We start from the raw sequence: 25,674 nt of genomic DNA on the forward strand, positions 1-25,674 counted from the left end.
CCGTGCCGGCGGGCGGCTACTAGCCTGTGATCGGCGAGCGTGCTGGAACAGGAAAACTTCTGCCGGCAGGTGGTGGTTTTTCTGCTGCGCGAATTACTCGAGTAAGTACATAATATTCGTCCACAATTACTCCTACATGTAATATATGCTGGCAAGAGGGATTGGTTGGGGAGCAGCGGACATAGCTTGCCTGATACCGGTAGAAGAGTTTGCGTATGCTCTCGTCGATGACGACGGTTTTGATCAAGGAGGACGGTTTGCAAAGCGCCGCGGTGGACAAAAGTACACTGGAGTAGATGTTTGGCAGGTTTGGCAGATTTGACAGGTTCGGCGGGGGCATCGGCGCAGGGCGGATGATGGATCGCCGGTTGGTAGAACCGCAACACGGCGATACCGGGTACGGTATGTCTTGCTTGCTACATTTTCCAGCCAGTAGATCGGATTCGCTATCTACATCGCCTATGTACCCAAGCCGCGCTTGCAGGGTGACGAGGTTTGCTGCAAGCATTCACGTGTTCGTGTTTGTTTCGGCTGCAAGCCTCACACTTTCTCTCACTCGACCTCAATCACCAAACCACTTTTGAAGTTTGGTGTTTGCCCCATGACCACACAAACAATTCTAAACAATTCTATAAGAAGATTTTGCGCCGCCGCTAGCGGACTCACGATTGTGTGTGCCCGCTAGCGCACTTTTTCGGGCAAATCTGATGTCCCCCCCGAATCTTATAAACACCTCGCTCCCTTCCCCCCTCTTCTTTTTACTTTCATCTTTCATCTTTCATCCTCTTCACCTAACAACATCACAACAACAAGAGATCTTCAACTACGAACTTTTTCTTTTCTTCATTGAGCATACCTAGCGTGCTTGTACGAGCTAATCTCCGGTTTGTCACCCTCTTCCTGTATCACTACTGCCATCCATACTCACATTCTTCACTCATAGGTCCACAGGAGATTCGCAGCCAGGAGATTCAGGGCCAGGAGACACACCCCCGTGGAGGCTGGGCAAAAGCCCACCTTCGAGGGAGAACTTATGTTCTCCTTAGGGGGGAGCGGTGATACTGTCGCCCCAGGGGGTTCGTCAACCTCTTACACTACTATTCTCCTTCATACTAACATTCTCCACTCATAGGTAGGAAGCAGGTCTTCCACCCTTGGACACCCCCCCCCGCGAAGGCTGGGCAATTGCCCACCTTCTAGGGAGAACTCATGTTCTCCCTCAGGGGGGAGGGCAGCTCCCATCGTTCGAGGGAGGAACGTCCCGCTTTGGTTATCGGAACTACTTTGCCGGGAGCTTCAGTCGTTAGTCACCCTTTCCCCCCTTCTCACATCCCGACTAACATCCTCCCGCCACTCACAGGTTGGTCAATGACTATTCGGGTAACTCGCGGCTACAAGAACCCATTGGAGCCGGAGACCGGATACCGCTACGATGGCGTACGTCGTACACTGACGAAATAAAAGACAAACCTCTTGCTTTCGTCATTGGCTGGCGAATGACGATCGTTCGTGGGGCCCGCTGAGAGGTCCACAAGCTCAACCCTGGTGGCTATGGCCGGAGCTGAGATCTCCTCAAGTTCAACCATGGTGGTTGTGGCCGAAGCTGGCATCACGACCCCAGATCCTCGTAGTCTAGGCGGGATTCGGATTTGTGACCCTTGACCCTGGTGGTCGGGGCCGGATCCGGGGTGATTACCCCAGTCGCACCCTGGTAGTCGGGGCCGGAGCTGGCATGGCGACTCCCGACTCTGGTGGTCAGGATGGAGAATTCCGAACTGTTCACACGTATGTCTCCTGTGTTTCGCCTCCTGTCGATTGGATTTGATCGTGAAGGGTAGTTGCTGATGTGCATATCGGCGGTAGCAGTGGGTGTGACTTGGAGTTGCGGTGTTAATATGTCGCGCCCTGGAGAGGAATGTTCATTCATCTCCGGGGATTGGGGAGTCATCCCATGTATAATCTTCGCCATTGCCGACAGAGTCCTTCATCCGATAGTCGATTCAAGAAGACGCATAGCGCAATTCAGAGAGTCGTACCATCACAGGGCCTTCGAGCACGCATACTTGAAGGTTGAGCTACTTCCCACTATCGACTTCTTCGTCCATATCCGGATGATTAGGATCCCGACGATACTCTTTGCGGAAGGAACGACCACAGACCTGTCTGAGTTTCGGAGTGTTCCGATCGGTTTTGGTGGAATAGTTGTTGTTTTTGTGGAGTAGTTATTGTTTTTGTGGAGTAGTTATTGTTTTTGTGAAATTTTTGGTGGAGTAGTTGTTTAAGTTAAAAAATCGCGATTTAACCACTGTTTTAATGTGAGACTGGAACGGTTTCGGGACGTCGAAGTCTTAATAGGTATCGAGTATACAATAAAAGTCAGGGATTTCGATAATTCAATATCCTTGATCGTCGCTAGGAATCCCTAGTAGTCTCCGTTCACGAATCTAGCGCTCGAGAGGCAGCGGCAGGCAGCCACACCGGCAGGATCTAGACTCGGGGCCCTACAGTCCTTGAGATTCCATAATGAGGCCGTCTTCCTTTGCCGGATTGATCCACGGCAACCGATGGCGATACATCCACCCTCAGCGACCTCTACATCCACAGGGCCTCGTCAAGGCGCGACACATATCAGGATGAAATCCGGAACCACCTGCAATATTGGTTCCATCTCTCGCCATCAGAGAGCTAGCCCTCTTTCGTCGATATTCGATCCGGGCTACCTAGTCGCTCAGACCGACGCGGTAATTCGCGCCAACTTTTCGAGTAAGAGTGCGACTGGACTCAGAGAGGCGCTTCGGCCGATCATGGTACCGTTTATTGAGTGGTAGCCGGAATCCGGACGCATGCGGTTCCCCGGGAGCTGCCGAGACCTTTGAAGCACTGAGTCGACAGAGAGCGAATGCAGGATACCGGAAGATGCCCGTAATCCTGGCATATTCGAGTCAACCCCCGGTGGCGATGATCTATACATCATCTATCTAATGATACGGTTCAAGCTTCTCTCTGGCTGTCACTATGACTGTTCAATCGACAGTATTCGGAAATCAAGGAATTTCCTTTAAGAGCTGAGCATGGTCTGCCGGCGCTGGTTGCAGTGTCACGGATTCATCATTCATGGGGTTGGAATGGTATCGAAGAGTACGGAGGACGAATATCGACTCCATGACTCAACTATGGCATCGCCGGCTTTCCACGGCGCATAGTACATTCGAGGGGGGAGAGCGATGAAGAGTAGCCATCGTCACCGATGCCAGAATTGGATCCGGAGCCAGAACACGGATGGTGTGGGAAGGAGGGATGGGCTTACGCCCCAGAAAAACGTCAATGCGGAACCCAGAAACAATCCACCTAGTGGTACTATCCATCCCATCCACCGCTACCGCGTCGTTGCCGCTGGCACCTCTTCGAGTCCGTGTTCCGTGTTCCGGATTCTCCGCCTGTTGCGTTTTCCTCCAAATACCGACCAACTCCAGGAGTCCAGGTCCTCATCGTCGATTGGTTCACTACAGGCTCATGATCGACATCCAGCACGAATCAAAGGTCTGCGGCTTGGTTGAAACGTCGTGGATGGAGGAAGATCACACTTCCGTGTACGGCAATGGGAGTCGTATTACAATTTACCACGCGACACGGGCTGGATGCTGGAGCAACCCGGGCGAAAAAAGGAGCGGGTGATAAACCATGGTCCGCGGTTGGTGCGAGGGTAGCTCCTCTTTCGTTGCCAAGAGATTGTATGCATGTCTGTGATCGAGTTCTGTTGGCAAAATCCAGGTCAGGGCGACGATCTGTGTCGTGTATCATGACACTAACAGGCTACAGCTCGAGGTCAGTGGCGAATATTTGTGCTAGTGCATAGCCCTGCCTGCCACGCGAAGTGCAGCCGCTTAGAGTGGCATCAACGAAAAGACTGGGTATGAGGACTCTCCTTAGTATTCCAGCGGGAGTTTATCCACGATAGCCCTGACAGGTTCAGCCAGGAATTTCGGGGAAGAGTGAAGCTGAGGATTTTTAGCGGGTGATAGACTATGATTTGCCGGTAGATTGACGATTTGTTCGTGATTCAGACAGTCTTCATGTGGGGTTCTCGGGGCTGGGAGTGTCGAGAACAACTATTCTCACAGACTACAGATCGTTGCTAACGGAGTGCCAGGTCATCAGGCATTTCGGCGACGGAAAACGGATCGAATATGCTCCTGACGAATGGGAGTGACGAACCAACCAACCAACGATCCAGAATCCTCAGCAAAACACTGACCACCGAGACTCACCGCAGTGACGGTAGTGTGCTGGGTACGATATGCGAGCTAAAACGATCGCGACGTCCAATGCTGCTGCAACAGTGAATAAGAGCAAAAGGGGGTTTCTCCCGGGCTTGGCCTGGCCAAGCTATCGAATCCGGTTTTGTTTCGACCGGAGTCAACCAATCACACCGAGTCTACGTATTTTCCGTTTCATAATGCGAACCAATCGGCGGATTTTGCGAAGCGGGGCTACAATATCCTAAGTTCTAACTGGTGGTACTGGCGATACAGAGGCAATCCCCGTCGAGTCCGGAGGCGTGTGAAATACTGTTGTCTAATGGTATCATGGCTCCATTCCGTTTCACGACGCCACCAATCCGGATTGCCGAGATGGATGTTGCTCTTCAACGTGGGGGCAAGGTCCTTAGGGAGTCAAGACTGCCGGCGATAACCACATCGCGGAATGATGGTACCTTTGGGATGGTGTATGGCGATGGTTCCAGTCTCTATTATTATTTTTCACCGCATTCGTTCTCCAGTAGGGCCAAGAGATAAACCAGCAAACACGCACTGCGCCCCCTAAGACATAGGGAAAAAGCATCCGTCCACAGAACCACAGGCATCCACTCACACACCGTTACACGGAAATTTTCGAGCCGAACAGAAAATGAATCACTCCATATCCTATCGCCGATCCTTCAGCCCTTCACCGCCGATAACGGAAGTCCTACTGCATATTTTAAACACTTTCCCCCATATACTTGGATGCCTACGACGACTTTATGCACCGCCGGTAAGTTCCGGCACCCGCGCGTCGCAATGCAGGAACTCTTCACGCATCTGCAGGCACGCCCACGCACACATCCCTTCTCCGCCGCACTCCCAGCTGCATGTCTGGCACCACCGCAGCTGCTCCACGTCTCGCGATCGTTCGCTTGTCATATATCTTTGGGACGCCTGGCATCGGTGTGTGTGGTGGGGGGGAGTGCGGTTCCAGTCAGCCCTATGGACCAATAGCCGCCGCGAGATGGGACCTCGATGATGACGATGGATCCAACGCCAGCCAACCAGGATGTCGGGAACCGGGGAAATGCGACGACGCTACGTGGGGCAATTAGCGCCCGCCTCCGGGGTTCGACCAGTAGCCGTCATGAACTCGCACAACCCACTCGCATCTCGAAGATCACCAACACAACCGACGGAGAGGTGGATACTCAACCCAATGAAAAATTTATGTGAATACCGCACCCCTTACCCGAGGCGAGGTATTTTACTAGATACTGGGTTATCTTCCCCCCCGCATGACCCGGCGCGCCTTTGCATACATTCCTTTGATTCTCCTTCCCTTGCTTTCCCTCTCTGCCGTGCTTTGTACCGGTCACATACAGGTACATAACCGTTATCGCAATCGTCACCCTGTACCTACATGTCCTTCGTCATGATGTTGTGCGGATTCACTCCTTTGACTTTTTTTTCTTCATCTACTCCTTCTTTTGTTTCGTCTTTCGTTTGTATGATCGTTTGGTGTCTGCTGCGGGGGACGGGGGTGGATGCGCGGGATTTGGAGACGACGGAGGCAGAGGTAGATATCGCCGCCGTGGGCATTGATGTACCTCGCATGCTGACGCCACCTTATAGAGAACTCGAACAACGAGAACACGCACGTCCTTCACAACTGTACACCCCACAATCGCCACGAAATTCCCCAACTTCACGCGTCAGGCCATCACCTCTCTCGCGCGTAGACCATCCGCCGCGATAGCCACCTCCTCCGACAATGTTCCGTCCTACACCACTGCTCCTGCGTACACCATCAGCCCCGCCCTCCTCGCCGCAACCTCCTCTTCGCGCCTAAAGTACTCGCACGAAACCTCGTTCCCCGTCCTCTCCGTGATTGCGCTCGTCCTCGGATTATCGACACTCGCGGTGACATTACTCTACGTGTCGATGTGCTGGATTCACAAGCGGCGGAGGGATCGGGTCGAGATAGTCGAAGTCGTGCAGGCGCCGGAGAGGCTGGGGACCGCGAGAAGTGAGGCGGCACTGGCGGGGGGTGGGAAGCCGATGGCCGCGGGAGGGATGGGGTTTTAGGCGGGAGTATGATAATGCGTGGTGGAGTTCTTCTTCTTTGATTCTGGGCACGGGCTGTTTGGGGATATTATAATTTGGTTCTGTTTTCTCAGCGTTTTCAAGCGGGTTGGGGTTATTGCGGTTGTAGGTTGTATTTCATGTTTAAGGCTGGCTTTTTAGGATCCATTGGCATGTCTGCTTGGTGGATGAACGGATATCACGGTGGTGTTTTCAAATTGACGATGAGGATGTTTCTTCTGCTTAAAGATCGAATAGATGTCCGTTCTTCATCGCCGTGGGAGTGGGTGATAGGCAACACGGACTTCTTTTTCGAGAATCGAGACATCGATACCGATGCACGGGCCAGCCCGCTTCCCGTCCTCGATAGATGACCTCACTCGCGCACCCTCCTCCGCCGCCGCTTTTTTTCCCCACCCTTTGCGCGGCCATGACGTCGCCATCCCCCCCACCCCTACGAGATACTTCAAATCACCTCGCCCACCCCCGTTCACTTCCCAACCATCCTCATCCTCTCCCACAATCTCAATCAAAAAACCACAACTATGTCCGCCTCCCGCTCATACGACTACGCCGCCTCCACCGCCCGCGATGCCGCCGGCACCATCGGCCGCGAAGTCGCCGGCACCGTCGGCCGCAGCGCCTCCAACGCGCTTCTCTTCGCGCGTAAGCGCCCCCGCCCCCTACCCCGCCTCCTTGCTCCTCCACGCATGCTAATCCTACCCACAGCCACGACGGCCGCAATGTCGCTCCCCTTTGCCGCGTACCTCCTAACCCTCTCGCACCGGGTGATCCGCGCGCGCAAGTCTACGAACACGCTGATCGGCGAGCACTCCTCCGCCACCGGCGGGACAGACCCGTTGTACATCGCCGTGCGCGCGCACCAGAACTATCTGGAAACCGTGCCCACCGGGCTGCTGCTCGCGCTGCTGGCGGAGCTGAATGGTGCTAACAGGAGGGTCCTCGCTTATGCCCTCGCGGGCCTGTGGGTGCTCAGGGTCGTGAATGTGTAAGTGACCTTGAGGTGGAGAGTGGGCTGGAGTGGGTGAGCAGTGCTGATACATGGAGGGAAATAGTGAGGCCGGGTTGAGGGCTGAAGGCACCACCGGCGTTGGCAGGAAGATAGGGTATTATGGAACGCACACGTGGATTGGGGCTATGGCAGCTTGGTGTGTCCACTTGACAAGGGATTACTGGGGCTATTAAAGCGCTCAGAGAAGCACATGCGAGCAGCGAAGGGCATGTTTTGCACCGTTGAAGATGGCCCGGTGGGCGGGATTTGGGGGAAGAGTTTGTGATATAGTGATATTTCATGATTTGACTCTGGTTCTGCTCTCCGAATCTCTAATCCAGAAAAGGTGCTGTTGGTGTGGGAAAAGGAAAAACAATTTCCACTTAGGCTGAGTACGTATCGGCTTGTGGCAGGTATCAGGTACATACATTCCTTCAGTTCCCACCCAAGGTAGCCATGCCCAGGGACTGGAGTCGACTGCCGTCCGACTCTGTCCATACTCAAACGGGATGGCGGACGGGACGTACTACTTTGATTGCGCCCTCCAAAACTAACGGACTAGGTATGTGAAACACCATGGCCAGCTCTACCAACCATGCACCTACCTACATAGATACGGGCTGAGGCTAGAGGCAGTGATGTGCGACATGTTTTCCCATAGAAATACAACTTTTGGTCTCTCCGTACATACTTGAGTCTATGTATTACCTACAGTGGTAAAAAATATGGGCTGCTCGGGACCAGAGTGCAACTTGAATTGTGCAATTTCCATGTTGCTTCAGTACCGTGATAGAATTTAGGACCCGATGTAATGCAGATTCATATGAATGCGTCATGCCCGAAATCCTGTCGCGCTACCGTAGTTGTAACACTCTGTACCGGTTTTACAGTGCACATTTGTCTGAAATGCTAGTGATAAATGCCTGATTGTATGACTGCGGAAGCCGATCTAAATGCTGCATTTACAGGTAGGATGCCCAACGCCTTTCAATACGTAATCATTTACCCTCCTTAGTGCGATGGCCATCATAATACTAGGCAGCAAAACTACATGCGGCATTCTTTAGAATGCCGTTTTCTCGACATACTAGGTACTAGGTACCGCACCGTACGAATGGTTGCAGCATTCTTGACGATTACTAACATAAAGGTAAATGCTCAGGTATGATAATCATCTGCGCCCAGTTTACGGGCAGCAACGTTAAAATAGCCGAGTAGCTTGCAATGGATGTGATCAACTTCTCGGAGCACGGCGACCATAATCCCCTCGAACCTAAGAGTTGTACGCCGCTAGTATTTTAGAATATCTATGGGATTACAATGGGTGATCCCAGTCATGATGGCGACTTGCGTGGAGCCAGGGAGCTCCCACGGATTGATTGAGTAGGCCATACCGTCCGCATGAACACCATCGGGATCCCAGTACTCGACAACCCCCCGTACGGTTTTCCAATTAGCCATGACTTCGTAAAGATCGCCCTCTTCATCCTTTATGAAAATATCTCCGGCATCGTGTGTCGATTCGTTTTGAATATCCATACATGAGAAGGGACCACCAAGTCCTGGGCCGTCCGCCTAGCTAGTGTGTTTCTTTTCCAAGACTTTTTGTGAAACTAGAGGTATTGCGTGACAGGTCCCCTTTCTACCAGTAGCGACTCTGGCGCCGAGCCATAGCCCTCGGCTTCCAGTATTCGCCGATTGTCGAAGACGGTCTTAAGACATGGCCCATGAAATACAGTCCCGCGCAATTGAGCTTAGCGAACATCCATGCTGTGTCGGACGGGCACCACCCATTGATCCTGAAGCGCGAGTATAAAAAGGTGCAAAAAGTTCGCAAATTCCAGGAAGCATTGCACGTCGGTCACGGTACTAGGTTTCTCCCACTCCAGTATGCAGGAGACTTTCGCTGGGTCCATCTTGATTCCATTTATTGTGATGATCAGTCCTAGATACTTGACCTCCGTTTGGTGGAAGTGGCATTTTCGGGGCTTAAGATGTAGGCTGGCTGCAGACAGTGCGTGAAGTACCTTCCTGATCTGTTTCTGGTGTTCTTCCAGGACTCGACTGTAGATGAAGACGTCGTCGATGAATGCAGTGCAGAAATCATTGAGGTACAGGAATAGCACATCCTTGATCAGAACTTCGAAATGGGCATGGCGTTGATGAGGTCGGAGGGCATGGCGAGGGATTCGAGGAGGCCATAGCGTGTCCGGAAAGCTGTTTTTCAACCTTCTGTTCCCGCCATCCGGACCAGGCCCTAGGTATAACGGCACGGTTGGGCAAGGCTCCAGGTAGTGAAGTCGGGCAGGGGATCAGGTACTGGGATTCTGTAGAGGCAAGAAAGGTTCAGAGGACAAGGCAAGGAAGGGCTCAGTGCGGACGGCAACTGAGAACAGAGGCAGGACAAGGACTACGGTGCAGATGGCAGCCGAGGCAAGGACAGAGGTAACAGTGATTGACTTAACAAGTTGTTGCGTGAAGAACTAAATACAGAGGGGCAACGGCCCGTTTATATAGAAAATCCTCCACATCTTCCCGCAACCTGACAATGACCGTGCGCGTGTGCCAGACCCTGAAAAATCCACCTTGCTAGTACCCCCGCTTCCGTGACTCGTACCCTGCGCAGCTGCACTACCCCTGCTTCCTGCACACACCGCCCAAATCCCCTGCGGCTCATTACTGCGCAATCCCTGCTCCCTGCACACAGCCCCCAATCCTCTGCGACTCATCCTTGCACTGCCGTTGCACTGCCTGTGCACTGCCTCCCAACTCTTCCGATCCTTGCGCCGACCCTTCCTTCGTCATTCCGTTGCAAGCCATGACACATGCTCTTCCTGCGTCTTCGCATAGATGAGTAAGTCATCGATGTACACGGCCAGTCCCAAATCCAACATATACAGAAATATGTGGTTAATCATGTTCTAGAACGTCACTGGAGCGTTGCTCAGCCCAAACAGCATGTCCCAAAACTCGTATAATCCGTATCAACAGTGCAAAGCCGTCTTCCACTCGTCACCTTCCTTGATGCGGATAAGGTGATAGTCATTCTTCAGATCAATTTTGGTGAAGACTTTTGCACCCCTGACTCGGTCTTGCAACTCTGCCATGATCGGGTGTGGGTAGCGATTGGCTACAGTAATCTTGTTGATACCACGATACTCGACACATAATCGGAGACCCCTACCGTGCGCCTTTGGTACAAATAATATATGCGCCCCGGCTGGTGATTTGGATCTTCGAATCTTGCCTGTCTGGAGCATCTCCTTGAGCCACTCCCTGAGAGCCTCAAGTTCTTTCTCTGACAGCGCATAGATAGGACCCCATGAAGGAGTCTCTCTTTCCTTGAGATCAATTGCATGGTTGTAGGACTTGTGATCAGGAAGCTTATCGGCTGCTTTCTTGCTCATAATGTTCGCATATTGTCTGGACTTCTCAGGAAGCAGTTTTATGGGTGTATCTGATTCCGGGTGTCACAGTTCAGAAATCCTGGCAGTAAGTAGCTAATGGGATGATGGCCTTCAGCCATCAAAATACATTTGGCCGGGTGGTATAGTACTTTCCCAGTGGACTTTATTACTGTGAGACTGGGATGAGTTTGTGTCGTCGGAGTCTATGGTATTATGGAGTGTAGAATAAAAGTCAGGGATTTCGATAATTCACAACGGAATAATCTTAAGGGTGTTTGTTCGATGGTTTGTTCGGTGCGATGATTGTGTTTTTTGGTTCAGTTGCCCGCTCGGTTCGACTTATAGTCGTCCCGATCAACAGCACGTGATTCCTCTAGAGTGAGGCCGAACGTAGCTCCGTTGCTTCCTTTGCATTGGAGTTCTGCGGCCTAGCCTTGAGTCGTCGTCAGCTCTCTTCGGATAGTCTTCTCGACTAGGCAGGTGGTAAACACCACACGCCCAAGATAGATCAGAGTTCCTGAGCAATTATCTCCCTCATGCGCCGGCAGAGTTCTTCGCTCGAAGTTCTCTGCCCCCATAGGTCGATGTGCGATTCTCTCGTCATAACAGTTTTTCCCTGGATCGGAGTTCCTACTGCGGGGCCCTATGAACGGAGATCCCAAAGTCCTCTGGACTTTTATCCCTATCACCCGCATCTGCGATCACTGTCTAGACTCTGGAATCCGTTTGCTTCCTCCTTGCTATCTTGTTCATGATCGCTTCTAACTATCCCTTCGGCTCGCAACTCTATTCTAACCACCCGGACTATCTAATCACATCTCTTGCGACCGTCGTGACCTCCGATACCTTTCGGGGTGTCACGCCATCTCCCCTCCCACTGTACCGGCACGGTCGGGCAAGGCTCCAGGTAGCGAAGTCGGGCTGGGGATCGGGTTCTGCGTTCGATAGAGGCAAGACGGGTTCGGAGGACAAGGTAAGGCAGGGCTCAGTGCAGACGGCAACTGAGAACAGAGGCAGGGACAAGGACTACGGCGCAGACGGCAGCCGAGGCAAGGACAGAGGTAACAGTGATTGAATTAACAAGTTGTTGCGTGAAGAACTAAGTACAGAGGGGCAACGGCCCGTTTATATAGGAAACCCTCCACTTCTTCCCGCATCCTGGCAATGACCGTGGGCGTGTGCCAGACCCTGAGAAATCCACCTTGCCAGTACCCCACTTCCGTGACTCATACCCTGCGCAGCCGCACTACCCCTGCTTCCTGCACACAGCCCCAATCTCCTGCGGCTCATTACTGCGCTATCCTTGCTCCCTGCACACAGCCCCCAATCCTCTGCGACTCATCCTTGCACTGCCGGTGCACTGCCTGTGCACTGCCCCCCAACTCTCCCGGTCCTTGTGCCGACCCTCCCTTCGTGATTCCATCGCGAGCCGTGACAGTAGTCCCTCCTAAGGCTCGAGTTCCCACGAGAGCAAGCTCGACTAGTCCAGGCTGCATGCGGTATCGTCGATGGAAGTCGTCCACAGCTTGTACCTCGGTAAGGTTCTCCTCTGGTTCCCATGTTGGTGCCGCGTAGCCTCTCCATTTCACCAGGTACTGGAGTTTGCCCCTGAGGTTCCGGCTGTCGAGGACCTCTTCAACCTCCCATTCTTCTTGGTCGTCCACGATTACCGGAAGTGGTGGCGGTGGAATTTGTCCAGGGAAGGGATCGTCAGCGGAGGCATGAAGGAGGGATACAGGAAATGTTCGGTGCTTCTGAACGGTGTCCGGGATGTCCAATTCGTAGGCGTGGGTTCCGATTGTCCGAATCACAAGGTAGGGACCATGGTGTTTGTTTTCCAGCTTGCGACTGGGTCTCTCGATGTGCCAGTTCCGACCATTCAGCCATACCATGTCGCCTGGTTGGAAGGCTGGCGCAGGGGTTTGATGTCGGTCGGAGTCGTCCTGTTGCCGTGCCTGGGCATACCGCATTTGGCTGCGGGCGACGTGGTGAATTTGATGCAACCGTTCCGCTGCATTCTGAGCTTGATGTTCCTCCTTAGTGTCGACACGGATATCCAGCTCAAAGTCACACCGTGGGTGGTATCCTAGGTTAGCGAAGGATGGGGACAGAGTAGTCGTGTCGGAGACCTGGTTGTTGCCAGCGAATTGGGCCAAGAACAGATAGTCCACCCAGTCATCCTGGAGGTAGCTGACGTACGCGCGGAGGTGCTGTTCCATGACGGCGTTCATCCGTTTGGTTTGGCCGTCGGTCTGGGGGTGGAAGGCAGTTGACAGGCGTGGCTCGATCTTGAGGCATGAGCATAGGTGTTTCCAGAATCTCGAGGCAAACTGGGGACCCCTGTCCGAGACGATGGTATCTGGCAACCCTTGGTACCTGAAGATCCGGTCGCAGAACAGCTCGGCCAGTCCTTCCGAGGTGATGGTCTTGGTGCATGGTAGGTGTCACGGCTCGCGACGGGACGTTCGAGGAAGAGTCAGAACAGGGGTGGGAAGGCAGCGCGGGGGCAGTGCAAGGGGCTGCGCGGGCGGCAATGCAGGAATGAGCCGGAGGAATTGGGTCTGTGTGCAGTAAGCAGGGGTAGTGCGGCTGCGCAGGGTATGAGTCACGGAAGCGGGGTACTGGCAAGGTGGATTTCTCAGGGTCTGGCACACGCCCACGGTTATTGTCAGGTTGAGAGAAGAAGTGGAGGGTTTCCTATATAAACCGGCCGTTGCCCCTCTGTACTTAGTTCTTCACGCAACAACTTGTTAATTCAATCACTGTTACCTCTGCCCTTGCCTCGGCTGCCGTCTGCGCCGTAGTCCTTGTCCCTGCCTCTGTTCTCAGTTGCCGTCTGCACTGAGCCCTGCCTCACCTTGTCCCCTGAACCTGTCTTGCCTCTACCGAACCCAGAACCCGACCCCCAGCCCGGCTTCGCTACCTGGAGCCTTGCCCGACCGTGCCGTTACAGTAGGAGATGGCGTTGCTTGGTCAGTCGGTCAACAAAAACACAGATGGCGTCAAACCCCTTTGAGGCCGGTAAGCCAGTGACAAAGTCGACTGAGATGTGTTGCCATGGCTTCTCGGGTACTGGGAGGGGGCGCAGGACACCATAGGGTGCGTGCCGGGTGGCCTTGGTTCGCCGGCAGGTGTGGCAGTTTCGGACAAACTTGTCAACGTCCTTTCGCATCTGTGGCCAGTAGTACCCCCGAGCAAGTAGTTCCAGGGTTTTCGCGCGCCCTGGGTGCCCCATGGCCGGTGGGCCGTGGTGGTCCTGGATCAGTCGTAGTCGGAGTCGGTCGTACTCTGGAACATAGAGGCAGTCTCTGTAGATCAGTCGCCCGTTGACTTCGCGGCATTCGGCCAAGGAGATCTCCTTCGAGTAGCGTGTACCATTTCTGAGTAGCTCGAGGATTCGATTCGGGAGGGGGTCTATGTCGTAGCCTTCTGTTATCAGTGACGTGAGGAGGGGACGAGTTTGTTCGGGTGTGTTGGTTGCTGCCAACCGGAGCTCTTCTGGTAGGTTGTCAGGTTTCAGGACTGCCTGCTGGTTGGCGAGCAGTCTTTCATCCCCTTCTTTGGGAAGGTCTCCTGACCTCCTGGTCAGTGCATCCGGTTTTCCTCCCGCTTTGCCTGGTCGGTAGACAATCTTGAAATGGAAACGGGAAAGGAACTCTGACCATCGCGCTTGTCGTCGGTTGAGTAGTTTCGTTGTCATGAAATACTCCAGATTCTTGTGGCCGCTTAGGACTTGGATGGGGTGAGGAGCGCCCTGTAATAAAGTACACTGGGAAAGTACTATACCACTCGACCAAAAGGTATTTTGATGGCTGATGGCCATCATCCCAGTAGCTACTTAAGGCCAGGATTTCTGAACTGTGACACGCCCTCCAGATGTGGTCTCCACTCCTCAAAGGCGCGGATGATTGCAAGGAGTTCTTTGTCATAGATCTCGTAGTTGCATTCTGCCCGGGAGTGTTTCTTGGAATAGAATGCCACTGGGTGCAGGATTCCCTCGTCGGCGTACTGAGATAGGACTCCAGCAGAGACGTAGTCGGAGGCGTCAGTTTCCACTACTATCTGCCGATCGTAGTCGAAGTGCCGGAGGATCGGGGCCGAGGTGAATGCTGTTTTTAGTTCGTCGAATGCTTTCTGCTGTTCCGGTCCCCAAACGAAGGGAACATACTTTCCATCCTCCTTCTTGGTAAATGCTGTCAATAAGGATACCACCTTGTAATAGTCTTGGATGAATTGCCGGTAGAAGTTCGCAAATCCCAGAAAGCATTGCACATCAGTGACCATACTCGGCTCCTCCCATTGCAGTATGCAGGAGCCTTTCGCTGGGTCCATCTTGATCCCGTTTGTTGTAATGATCAGTCCCAAATACTTGACTTCCGTCTGGTGGAAATGACATGTTTCGGGTTTGAGATGTAGACCGGCTGCTGATAAGGCCTGCAGTACTTTCCTGACATGTTTCCGGTGTTCATCTAAGGATCCGCTGTAAATGAAGACGTCATCGATGAATGCGGTACAGAAGTCTTCGAGGAAAGGGCGTAGCACATCGTTGATCAGAGCTTGGAAGCCGGCAGGGGCGTTGGTGTCACGGCTCGCGATGGAATGACGAAGGGAGGGTCGGCACAAGGATCGGGAGAGTTGGGGGCAGTGCAGAGGCAGTGCACCGGCAGCGCAAGGGTGAGTCGCTGAGGATTTGGGGCTGTGTGCAGGGAGCAGGGATAGCGCAGCAATGAGCCGCAGGAGATTGGGGCTGTGTGCAGGAAGCAGGGGTAGTGCGGCTGCGCAGGGTATGAGTCACGGAAGTGGGGTACTGGCAAGGTGGATTTCTCAGGGTCTGGCACACGCCCACGGTCATTGTCAGGTTGCGAGAAGAAGTGGAGGATCTTCTATATAAACGGGCCGTTGCCCCTCTGTATTTAGTTCTTCACGCAACAACTTGTTAATTCAATCACTGTTACCTCTGTCCTTGCCTCGGCTGCCGTCTGCGCCGTAGTCCTTGTCCCTGCCTCTGTTCTCAGTTGCCGTCTGCACTGAGTCCTGCCTCACCTTGTCCCCTAAACCCGTCTTGCCTCTACCGGACCCAGAACCCGATCCCCAGCCCGACTTCGCCACCTGGAGCCTTGCCCGACCGTGCCGTTACACTTTGTTGCGTCCCCTATCTCTCCACCTAGCGAACTACCATGGCCACCAACACTCAGGTACCCGACGTCCCCCAGCAGGACGAAGTACCAGTGGCACCCCCCTTCTCCGAGAAATTCCCGCCGCCATCTACGAACAACTTGAAATCATCGTTAATCACGATGCACCCGCCGATGATGCAACCCTGATGGGGTTGTACAACGAATTCAGAATCCTCGCCCGCGCAATCACCCTGTCCCCAATAGCCGTACCGACCTGGCGATTTGACGACCTCGAAGAATAACTTGCTGACCCCCGCCGCATCGCCGCATCGCCAACCGCCTCGCCACCGTCGAAACCCAACCTCAAAGCCGCGCTGAGCGTGTCCCAGAACCAGCCATGTTCGACGGAACACACGAGAAACTGTAAGGGTTCGTTGCCCACCTTTGTCTCAAGCTGTACAGCGACCCAGCCCGTTTCCCAACTCCAGCACTCCGAATGGCCTATGCCTTCAACCGCTTGGAAGGCCGCGTGTAACGGCACGGTCGGGCAAGGCTCCAGGTAGCGAAGTCGGGCTCGGAATCGGGTTCTAGGTTCGGCAGAGACAAGACAGGTTCAGAGGACAAGGTGAGGCAGGGCTCAGTGCAGACGGCAACTGAGAACAGAGGCAGGGACAAGGACTACGGCGCAGACGGCAGCCGAGGCAAGGACAGAGGTAACAGTGATTGAATTAACAAGTTGTTGCGTGAAGAACTAAGTACAGAGGGGCAACGGCCCGTTTATATAGGAAACCCTCCACTTCTTCTCGCAACCTGACAATAACCGTGGGCGTGTGCCAGACCCTGAGAAATCCACCTTGCCAGTACCCCCGCTTCCGTGACTCATACCCTGCGCAGCCGCACTACCCCTGCTTACTGCACACAGCCCCAATTCCTCCGGCTCATTCCTGCATTGCCGCCCGCGCAGCCCCTTGCACTGCCCCCGCGCTGCCTTCCCACCCCTGTTCCGACTCTTCCTCAAACGTCCCGTCGCGAGCCGTGACAGTAGCCCCTCCTAAGGCTCGAGTTCCCACGAGAGCAAGTTGAACTGGTCCAGGCTTCGTTGGGTACCGTTGGTGGAAGTCGTCCACTGCCTGTACGTCCACAAGGTTCTCCTCAGGTTCCCACGTCGGTGCCGTGAAACCCCTCCACTTGACTAGGTACTGGAGTCTTCCCCTCAGCGTTCTGCTGTCCAGCACTTCCTCCACCTCCCATTCTTCTTGGTCGTTCACAATTACCGGTAACGGTGGCGGCAGGATCTGGCCGGGGAGGGGGTCGTCGGCCGATGCATGGAGGAGGGACACTGGGAAGGTGCGGTGCTTTTGGATGGTGTTCGGGATGTCCAGTTCGTATGCGTGGGTTCCGATGGCTCGGGTAATCCGATAGGGTCCGTGGTGTTTGTTTTCCAGTTTTCGGCTTGGCCGCTCCGTCCGCCAGTTTCGGCCGTCCACCCATACCATGTCTCCAGGCTGGAAGGCCGGTGCGGGGGTTCGGTGCCGGTCCGTGTTGTCCTGCTGCCGTGCTTGGGCGTAGCGCATCTCACTTCGGGCAACGTCGTGGATCTGTTGGAGTCGCTCTACCGCTGTCTGCGCCTGTCGCTCTTCGTTCGTGTCGGTTCGGATGTCAAGCTCGAAGTCGCAACGGGGGTGGTAGCCTAGGTTAGCAAAAAACGGGGACAGGGTAGTGGTGTCGGATGTCTGGTTGTTGCCAGCGAACTCTGCTAAGAATAGGTAGTCGACCCAGTCGTCCTGCAGGTAGCTCACGTATGCCCGGAGGTGTTGTTCCATTACCGCATTCATCCTCTCTGTTTGACCGTCTGTCTGCGGGTGGAACGCCGTGGAGAGCCGTGCGTCGATCTTGAGGCAAGAGCATAGATGTTTCCAAAATCGTGAGGCAAACTGGGGGCCCCGGTCCGATACGATGGTGTCGGGTAGTCCGTGGTATCTGAAGATCCGATCGCAGAATAGTTCGGCGAGTCCCTCGGAGGTGATGGTCGTGTTGCAGGGGAGCAGGTGTCGTTGCTTGGTGAGGCGGTCCACAAATACGCAAATGGCATCGAATCCTTTTGAGGGAGGGAGTCCGGTTACGAAGTCGACGGATATATGTTGCCAGGGTTTCTCGGGTACTGGGAGTGGGCGGAGCACACCGTAGGGGGCGTGTCTTGTTGCTTTGGTTCGTCTGCAAGTGTGGCAGTTCCTCACGAATCGGTCAACGTCCGTCCGCATCTGGGGCCAGTAGTAGTTCCGGGCCAGGAGTTCCAAGGTTTTTGCTCTTCCGGGATGGCCCATAGCCGGCGGGTCGTGGTGGTCCTGGATCAGGCGAAGTCTGAGTGGGTCGTGTTCAGGAACGTAGAGGCAATCGCGGTAATGTAATTGTCCGTTGACTTCGCTGCAGTCGGCGAGCGAGATGTCCTTTGAGTGGCGTGTTCCGTTTCTGAGCAGTTGGAGGATCTTGTTCGGCACTGGATCTGCCTGATATGCTTCGTTTATCAGGGTAGAGAGTGCGGGACGGGGTACTTCCAACGGGTTGGTTGCTGACAATCTCAATTCTTCCGGCAGGTTTTGGGGCTTGAGGACTGCTTGTTGGTTCGCCAGCAGTCTTTCATCCCCCTCCTTAGGGAGGTCTCCGGACCTCCTTGTCAATGCATCCGGTTTCCCTCCTGCTTTACCAGGTCGATAGACGATTTTGAAGTCGAAACGGGACAGGAATTCCGACCATCGTGCTTGCCGGCGGTTGAGCAACTTGGTTGACATGAAGTATTCCAGGTTCTTGTGGTCGCTCAGGACTTGGATTGGGTGCGCGGCTCCTTCAAGGTGTGGTCTCCATTCTTCAAAGGCCCGAACAATCGCCAACAATTCTTTGTCGTAGATTTCGTAATTGCATTCCGCCGGGGAGTGTTTCTTTGAATAGAAGGCAACTGGATGCAAGATTCCATCGTCGTCGTACTGGGAGAGGATACCGGCCGATACGTAATCCGAGGCATCAGTTTCCACCACTATTTCTCGGTCGTAGTCGAAATGTCGGAGGATCGGGGCGCTAGTGAAGGCAGTCTTGAGAGTGTCGAAGGCTTGCTGTTGGTCAATACCCCATTCGAAGGGGACGTACTTCCCATTTTCCTTTTTTGTCATTGCCGTCAGGGGAGATACCACCTTAGAGTAGTCCTGGATAAAGCGTCGGTAGAAGTTTGCAAAGCCCAAGAAACATTGCACATCCGTTACCGTCGTCGGTTTTTCCCATTCGAGTACGCAAGAGACTTTGGCAGGATCCATTTTAATACCCTCCGTGGTTATGATCAGGCCCAGGTATTTGACCTCCGTCTGGTGGAAGTGGCATTTCTCCGGTTTTAAGTGCAGTCCGGCCGATGAAAGGGCGCGTAGCACTTTGGTGACCTGTTTTTGGTGTTCTTCCAGTGACGCGCTGTAGATAAAGACGTCATCTAGGAAGGCGGTACAGAAGTCGTCCAGGAACGGTCGTAAAACGTCGTTGATCAGGGCTTGGAAGTCGGCTGGCGCATTGGTTAGCCCGAAAGGCATTACCAATGATTCGAAAAGTCCGTAGCGGGTCCGGAAGGCCGTTTTCCATTCCTCCCCTTCTGCCATTCGTACCAGGTTGTAAGCACCGCGGATATCCAGTGTTGTAAAATACTTTGCACCGGACAGTCGCATCAAGGTTTCCTGGAGCAGGGGAAGTGGGTAGCGGTTCTTGATGGTTCCTTCGTTCAGGCCTCGATAGTCCACACACAGTCGCAAGGAGCCGTCCGATTTTTTGACAAACAGGATCGGTGATGCCGCTGGTGATGAGGACGCACGGATAAATCCCTTGCTCAGATTGTCGTCAAGCCATTCCTTGAGTGCGACCAGCTCGGTTTTCGAGAGCGAATAGAGGGGTCCGTAAGGGGGCACAAATCCTTCCTTTAGTGGGATCTTGTGGTCGTATTGCCGATGGGGTGGTAGGTTCTGCGCCAACCTTTCGGAGAACAGGTGGAGAAATTCGTGATATTCGGGGGGAATGTGGGCGGTTGAGCTCTGTTTTTCTTCAGATAGAACTTCATTGATCTCCCTCAGGGTCGTGGTGAAGATGGTAAGGTTCTCCTTTCCTGCCATCTGCTGGAAAGACTTCATCCGGAGGGCTGAGATTCTGACCGTGGGTTTTCTCTGGTTAGCATCCTGCTGGTGTTCATTGATCTGGGGAGACGTAACGTATCGGGCCACGATGTCGCCGGCCCCCGCGCTTACCGCTGGCTCCTCCAGAGCTACGTTTGGTGCGAGAGCGTAAGGTAGTTCCGGTGGGTCTGTGGTGATACCGTGGGCTACTGTGGGTACCGTATTGCAGTGTGCAGTGCAATATTGGGAACCAAAGGTGAGGGTGCGTGAGCTGAATCGGATGGCCACGTCGTGTAGGTCCATCCAGGGAATTCCGAGTACGATTGGGTAGTGCCCCAGTTTCGTGACGAACATCGGGAGTTCTTCATGGTGCTCTTGAATTGACAGGGTGGTGGTGGCAACGTGTGTGATGTCGCCGGACTCGATGGGGCGGCCGTCGATGACCTCAAGGGCGCGCGGGGATTCAAGGGGTACAAGGGGTAGGTTGTGATGGCGGGCGAAGTCTTTGTCTACAAAGGCGATTCCGGTTGCTCCACAATTGATCAGCGCATGCGTGGCAATGGTTTTGTCACCAAACGAAAGGTTACATAGTACAACGAGATGTTTTCCTTCCATTGATGATTCCTCCACTACCATCCCAGACACTGACAAATTGGACAAACGATAATGAGTAGAAAAGGGAGAAAAAGACTTATCCTGGGTACGACCAACAACGGTGCCATCAAGCAGTTGTTGGTCTAGGCTTTTCCCGACTGTCCTTGGTTGTCGCCACAATTCTGGTTGCAATTGTGGTATGGGTGGTCGGGGGTCAGGGTTCCAGGTTGCTCGTGCGTCAGCTGTGCAGCTGCGGCACGGAAAGGGTTCCGATTCTTGTTCGGGCAGTGTCGGGCCATGTGGCCACTGCCTCCACAGTATAGGCAGCGACCCTCGCGGAGACGCGCAGCTCGTTCTTGATCAGAGATCTTGCGACTGTTCGCGCTGAGGTCCATAGCCCCTGGGGCTGTTCCGGTTGCAGTGGTTGCCGGTGGTGTACTGTTATGCGTTTGATTCCTCGGCGGGGCTGGGGGTTGCGGGGTGGGGTTTTGTCGCGGGGGGTTGCGGCGGCCTTCACGGAGTTGGAGGGCACGTAGCTCGGAATCGAGGCTCTGGCAGAGAGCCACGAACTGGTTGTAGGTGAGTCCCTGAGTGCGGCCCACCAGTTGTCAGTGGAGCTCGATGGAGACTCCTTCGCGGAGTGCGTCGAGTTTGGCATGCTCGTCCCAGTTCAGCTTGGACACGAGTCTTTGAAACTCCGCAAAGTAAGACGTAAAGTCCTTGTTTCCTTGCTTGAGGCGGTGAAGTTCGGCGCGTGCGGTGGCTGCTGGGTCAGGATCGCCGAAGGCGTTTTCGAGGATGGTGACCATGGCATCGGCGTCGGTCAAGCTGATCACGTTGTTCTGGATGTACGGCAGTATCTGGGCTTGGGCACGGCCTTCGAGACGGTTGAAGGTGTAGGCCATTCTGAGTGCTGGGGACGGGAAACGGGTAGGGTCGCTGTATAGTTTGAGTCGAAGCTGGGCAACGAACTCTTCGAGCTTCTCTCGAGTGCCATCGAACATGGCTGGCTCCGGGACGCGCTCGGCGCGGCCCTGGGGTTGGGTTTCTAGTGTGGCGAGACGGTTGGCGATACGACGGGAGTTGGCAAGTTGTTCTTCGAGGTGGTCTATTCGCCAGGTGGGTGCTGCTGTGGGGGATTGGGTGATTGCACGGGCTATGATTTGGAACTGGTTATACAACCCCGACAGTGTTGCATTGTCGGCGGGTGAGTCGTGGTTAACGATGATCTCGAGTTGTTCGTAGACAGTGGCGGGAATTTCTCGACAGTAGGGAGGTGCCACCAGTACTTCCTCCTGCTGGGGAGGGTCTGGTGCTGGGGTATTGGTGGCCATGGTTCTTCGCTAGGTGGAGAGATGGGCGACGCAACAAAGTGTAACGGTATGGTCGGGCAAGGCTCCAGGTAGCGAAGTCGGGCTCGGAATCGGGTTCTAGGTTCGGCAGAGACAAGACAGGTTCAGAGGACAAGGTGAGGCAGGGCTCAGTGCAGACGGCAACTGAGAACAGAGGCAGGGACAAGGACTACGGCGCAGACGGCAGCCGAGGCAAGGACAGAGGTAACAGTGATTGAATTAACAAGTTGTTGCGTGAAGAACTAAGTACAGAGGGGCAACGGCCCGTTTATATAGGAAACCCTCCACTTCTTCTCGCAACCTGACAATAACCGTGGGCGTGTGCCAGACCCTGAGAAATCCACCTTGCCAGTACCCCCGCTTCCGTGACTCATACCCTGCGCAGCCGCACTACCCCTGCTTACTGCACACAGCCCCAATTCCTCCGGCTCATTCCTGCATTGCCGCCCGCGCAGCCCCTTGCACTGCCCCCGCGCTGCCTTCCCACCCCTGTTCCGACTCTTCCTCAAACGTCCCGTCGCGAGCCGTGACACCGCGCGCAAGCCCAGATCCTGCCGTGCCTTGAGAATCACAACATCACCCTCACCGACGCTGATGCAATCATCACACTCCTGAACAACGCATTTGGTGACCCTGACCCAGCGGCCACCGCTCGAGCCAAGCTACACCACCTGAAACAAGGCAATAAGGAGTTCACCTCCTACTTTGCGGAATTCCAGATGCTTGTCTCCAAGCTCGATTGGGACGAGCATGCGAAACTTGACGCGCTGCGAGAAGGAGTATCCATCGAACTCCATCGGCAACTTGTGGGCCGTACTCAGGGCCTCAACTACGATGAGTTTGTGGCCCTCTGTCAACGCCTTGACTCCGAGCTGCGTGCCCTCCAACTTCGTGAGGGACGCCGCACCACCAAGCCCCTTCGGCAGAGTAGCGCCCCACACCCAACGGTGCCGCTCAGGCACACCACCCACAACACCATGCCCGCGACGACCACTGCCACAGGAACGGCCCCCGGAGCCATGGACTTGAGTGCCAACAGCCGCAGGATCTCAGATCAAGAGCGTGCCGCTCGACTCTGCGAAGGCCGCTGTCTGTACTGTGGAGGAAGTGGCCACATGGCGAGGCACTGCCCCAACAAGAACCGAAATCCGTTCCGAGCAGCCGTTGCCCGGCTGGAGTCAACCCAGCCGACCAACACCACCCCGGCTCACACCTATCACAACTGCAACCAGGATTGCGGCGAGACCTCCCAGCAGTCGGGAAAAGCCTAGACCAACAACCGCTTGATGGCACTGTTGTTGGTCGTACCCAGGATAAGTCTTTGTCTCCTATGTCCCCTATTTTTCGTTTGTCTAGTCTCTCAGTGTCAGGAATGGTTGTGGAAGAATCATCAATGGAAGGAAAACATCTTGTTGTATTGTGTAACCTTTCGTTTGGTGACAAAACTATTGCCACGCATGCGCTGATCGACTGTGGGGCAACCGGAATTGCATTTGTAGACAAAGACTTCGCCCGCCATCACCACCTACCCCTCGTACCCCTGAAATTCCCGCGAAGTCTCGAAGTCATCGATGGCTGTCCCATCGAGTCAGGCGACATCACACATGTTGCCACCACCACCCTGTTCATACAGGAACACCACGAGGAAATCCCTATGTTTGTCACCAAACTAGGCCACTACCCCGTTGTACTCGGCCAAGCTTGGCATTTTATGGGTAACGCTAATCAGTTAGTTTTTTCGGGTTCGACACGTAGGCCAATTTCGCAGGCATACCACCTCTCTAGTACAAAGATCTCTCGGCCTTCTTGGCACGTTCCGCGTGCACGCGTAGATCAGACGCGTCACGCTTCCCGAACTTGAGCTTATCTTCGCGTCGAGCGCCGTGCGGACTCAACAATGATCCAATGATGAACCCGCCGGATTGTTTTTACTTCAAAGCTGCGAGGCGGGGTCCAGTTTCTTGGCGGGATCTTATTTACTTTAGCTGAACGTCTGTGTCTTTCTTTGCGATACTCACCGCGTTGTTATCCATTGTGGTCCGTATATCGCGCGTAGTAACTAACACGTGATGGAGATGACGCTTGGTAGATAGTGGTTGGCAGGGCAACCACACGGACCCTGCTCGGGTCACCTTCGTCTCCCTTCCACTGCTCTCTCAATTTCACCATCTTCGTCTCGTTCCGTCCACTGCCTACTCTCGACGTTTTACCGCTACCACCCCCAAACTTCGATCTTACTACGGTCGCACAAGCATGGACTTCACCGCCTGCCTCTGTCGCCACACCGCTGGCACAGAAGGACTACTCGCAGACTCCTGAATCAACACGATCCACGCCCAGAAGAACACCCGTCGCGACGGCAACAGTATCAGCCTCCGAAAGAGCCTCGGTGGTCGGATCCAAACATACGAAACCAACGGACGCTTGTTTAAATACAAAATACACCAAAATTAAGGATATGAAGTCCCCTTCGTGTCCGAATCGAGTCGGTGGCGGACAAGATCGTGAAACGAGTGAGGGGATGCGATAGGCACCTCAATGTTCTCACAGAGCACAGGCCAGCATCACCGAACGAAGGTGTAGATAGTACCAAGTAGAGTCAGAGATGGAGGAGTAAACAGCTGTGACGGCGAAGTATATGCCCACCGCCACGCCGTCGCGGGCTTCGCGCAAAGATATAACCACTTCTCGTCGTAAAGGAATGTGCGATGCGTTCCGGCGTGAGCAGTAGACAACTCGTGCCTTGAGGAGGATATATCAGGAAAACTGCGAAAACAGTCGGAACGTAGCAAGCTGTGGCCCGCGACTGTCGTGTCGTATCCTGTTAAGGCCACTCAAGTGGCTAAACCTTTAACCGTATCACTTCTCGATGTCGAATCGCGGATATCCCTCTCTATCGTAGTATCGCAGTATCCCACATATGTACCTAAGTGGTTTTCCAGCACGTCAATCACGACTATTTTCTCTTCCGGGATTACATACCTAGGTAGACAGCTATGTAGGGCTTGAAAGTGCTCGCTTCCTATGTAGAATGTATGTGCAAGTATGCTGCGTACATACCGTCTCTAACATAATAACAATGCGATTGTGCGTTTGATCATACCCGCATTCCGGCTACCTACCTAGACCATGACAGCATAGGTCCTCTACTAGTAGATAACTAAGCAGTCACAGGATTCTTCCTACGGTCCAGGAATATAGATAACCAACAGGCTTGATGTACATACCACCCATGTTCCAACGCCACCATGGATGCGCATCAATTCTTCCACCAGGGCATGCGGGTGGGGTGAGGTGGGGTACGAGTGAGAAGTTGTGCGTGCATCGTGGGGGGAGGCTCCGCAAGTCTATGTTGATCTTCTCAGTGGGTTTCTGCCAACTGGCTTCATGCGAGTTCTGATTTAACATCAACTGAATATGATAGTTACCTAGATTCCCGGTTATCCCTTCCAGAAAAGATCGGATTGACGGCAGTCCTGAGAGACTCTGTATACTTCTTCGTATCAACCACTGTTCCTATGGAGTTCCACCGCTTTCGTCGGTAATAGATAAATACTATATGTAGCCCGGCTACGTACGATGCGACGATCGAACCCCACGTCTGCAGCAGGGCAGGGCGATATAGAGTATGTACCTACATAGAGTCTGTAGGATTATACGTCTCGCACGGACGGATAAGCGCCAGGGCGTAGTCAGCGGCGACGGCTGCGAGTGGACGAAGCGT

At 54.1% G+C, this 25,674-nt stretch overlaps 2 protein-coding genes across 2 annotated transcripts; both read left to right on the top strand.

Annotated features, from left to right (window-relative positions):
• Positions 1-5,513: 5,513 nt before the first annotated feature.
• BZA05DRAFT_205051 (uncharacterized protein) lies at positions 5,514-6,452 on the top strand. The gene is made up of 2 exons (XM_051479541.1): positions 5,514-5,823; positions 5,880-6,452. Exons 1-2 carry the CDS (start codon positions 5,668-5,670, stop codon positions 6,330-6,332), a joined length of 609 nt encoding a protein of 202 aa, XP_051342757.1. The 5' UTR covers positions 5,514-5,667; the 3' UTR covers positions 6,333-6,452.
• A 587-nt stretch (positions 6,453-7,039) lies between these two features.
• BZA05DRAFT_369069 (membrane-associated, eicosanoid/glutathione metabolism protein) lies at positions 7,040-7,618 on the top strand (the record flags this gene model as incomplete). The annotated part of the gene is made up of 2 exons (XM_051481609.1): positions 7,040-7,338; positions 7,406-7,618. 2 exons carry the CDS (start codon positions 7,040-7,042, stop codon positions 7,533-7,535), a joined length of 429 nt encoding a protein of 142 aa, XP_051342758.1. The 3' UTR covers positions 7,536-7,618.
• Between the last annotated feature and the right edge of the window lie 18,056 nt (positions 7,619-25,674).

This window comes from Tricharina praecox, assembly GCF_024521635.1.
Source record: "Tricharina praecox strain CBS 144465 chromosome Unknown BZA05scaffold_4, whole genome shotgun sequence".
Taxonomy (NCBI): domain Eukaryota; kingdom Fungi; phylum Ascomycota; class Pezizomycetes; order Pezizales; family Pyronemataceae; genus Tricharina; species Tricharina praecox.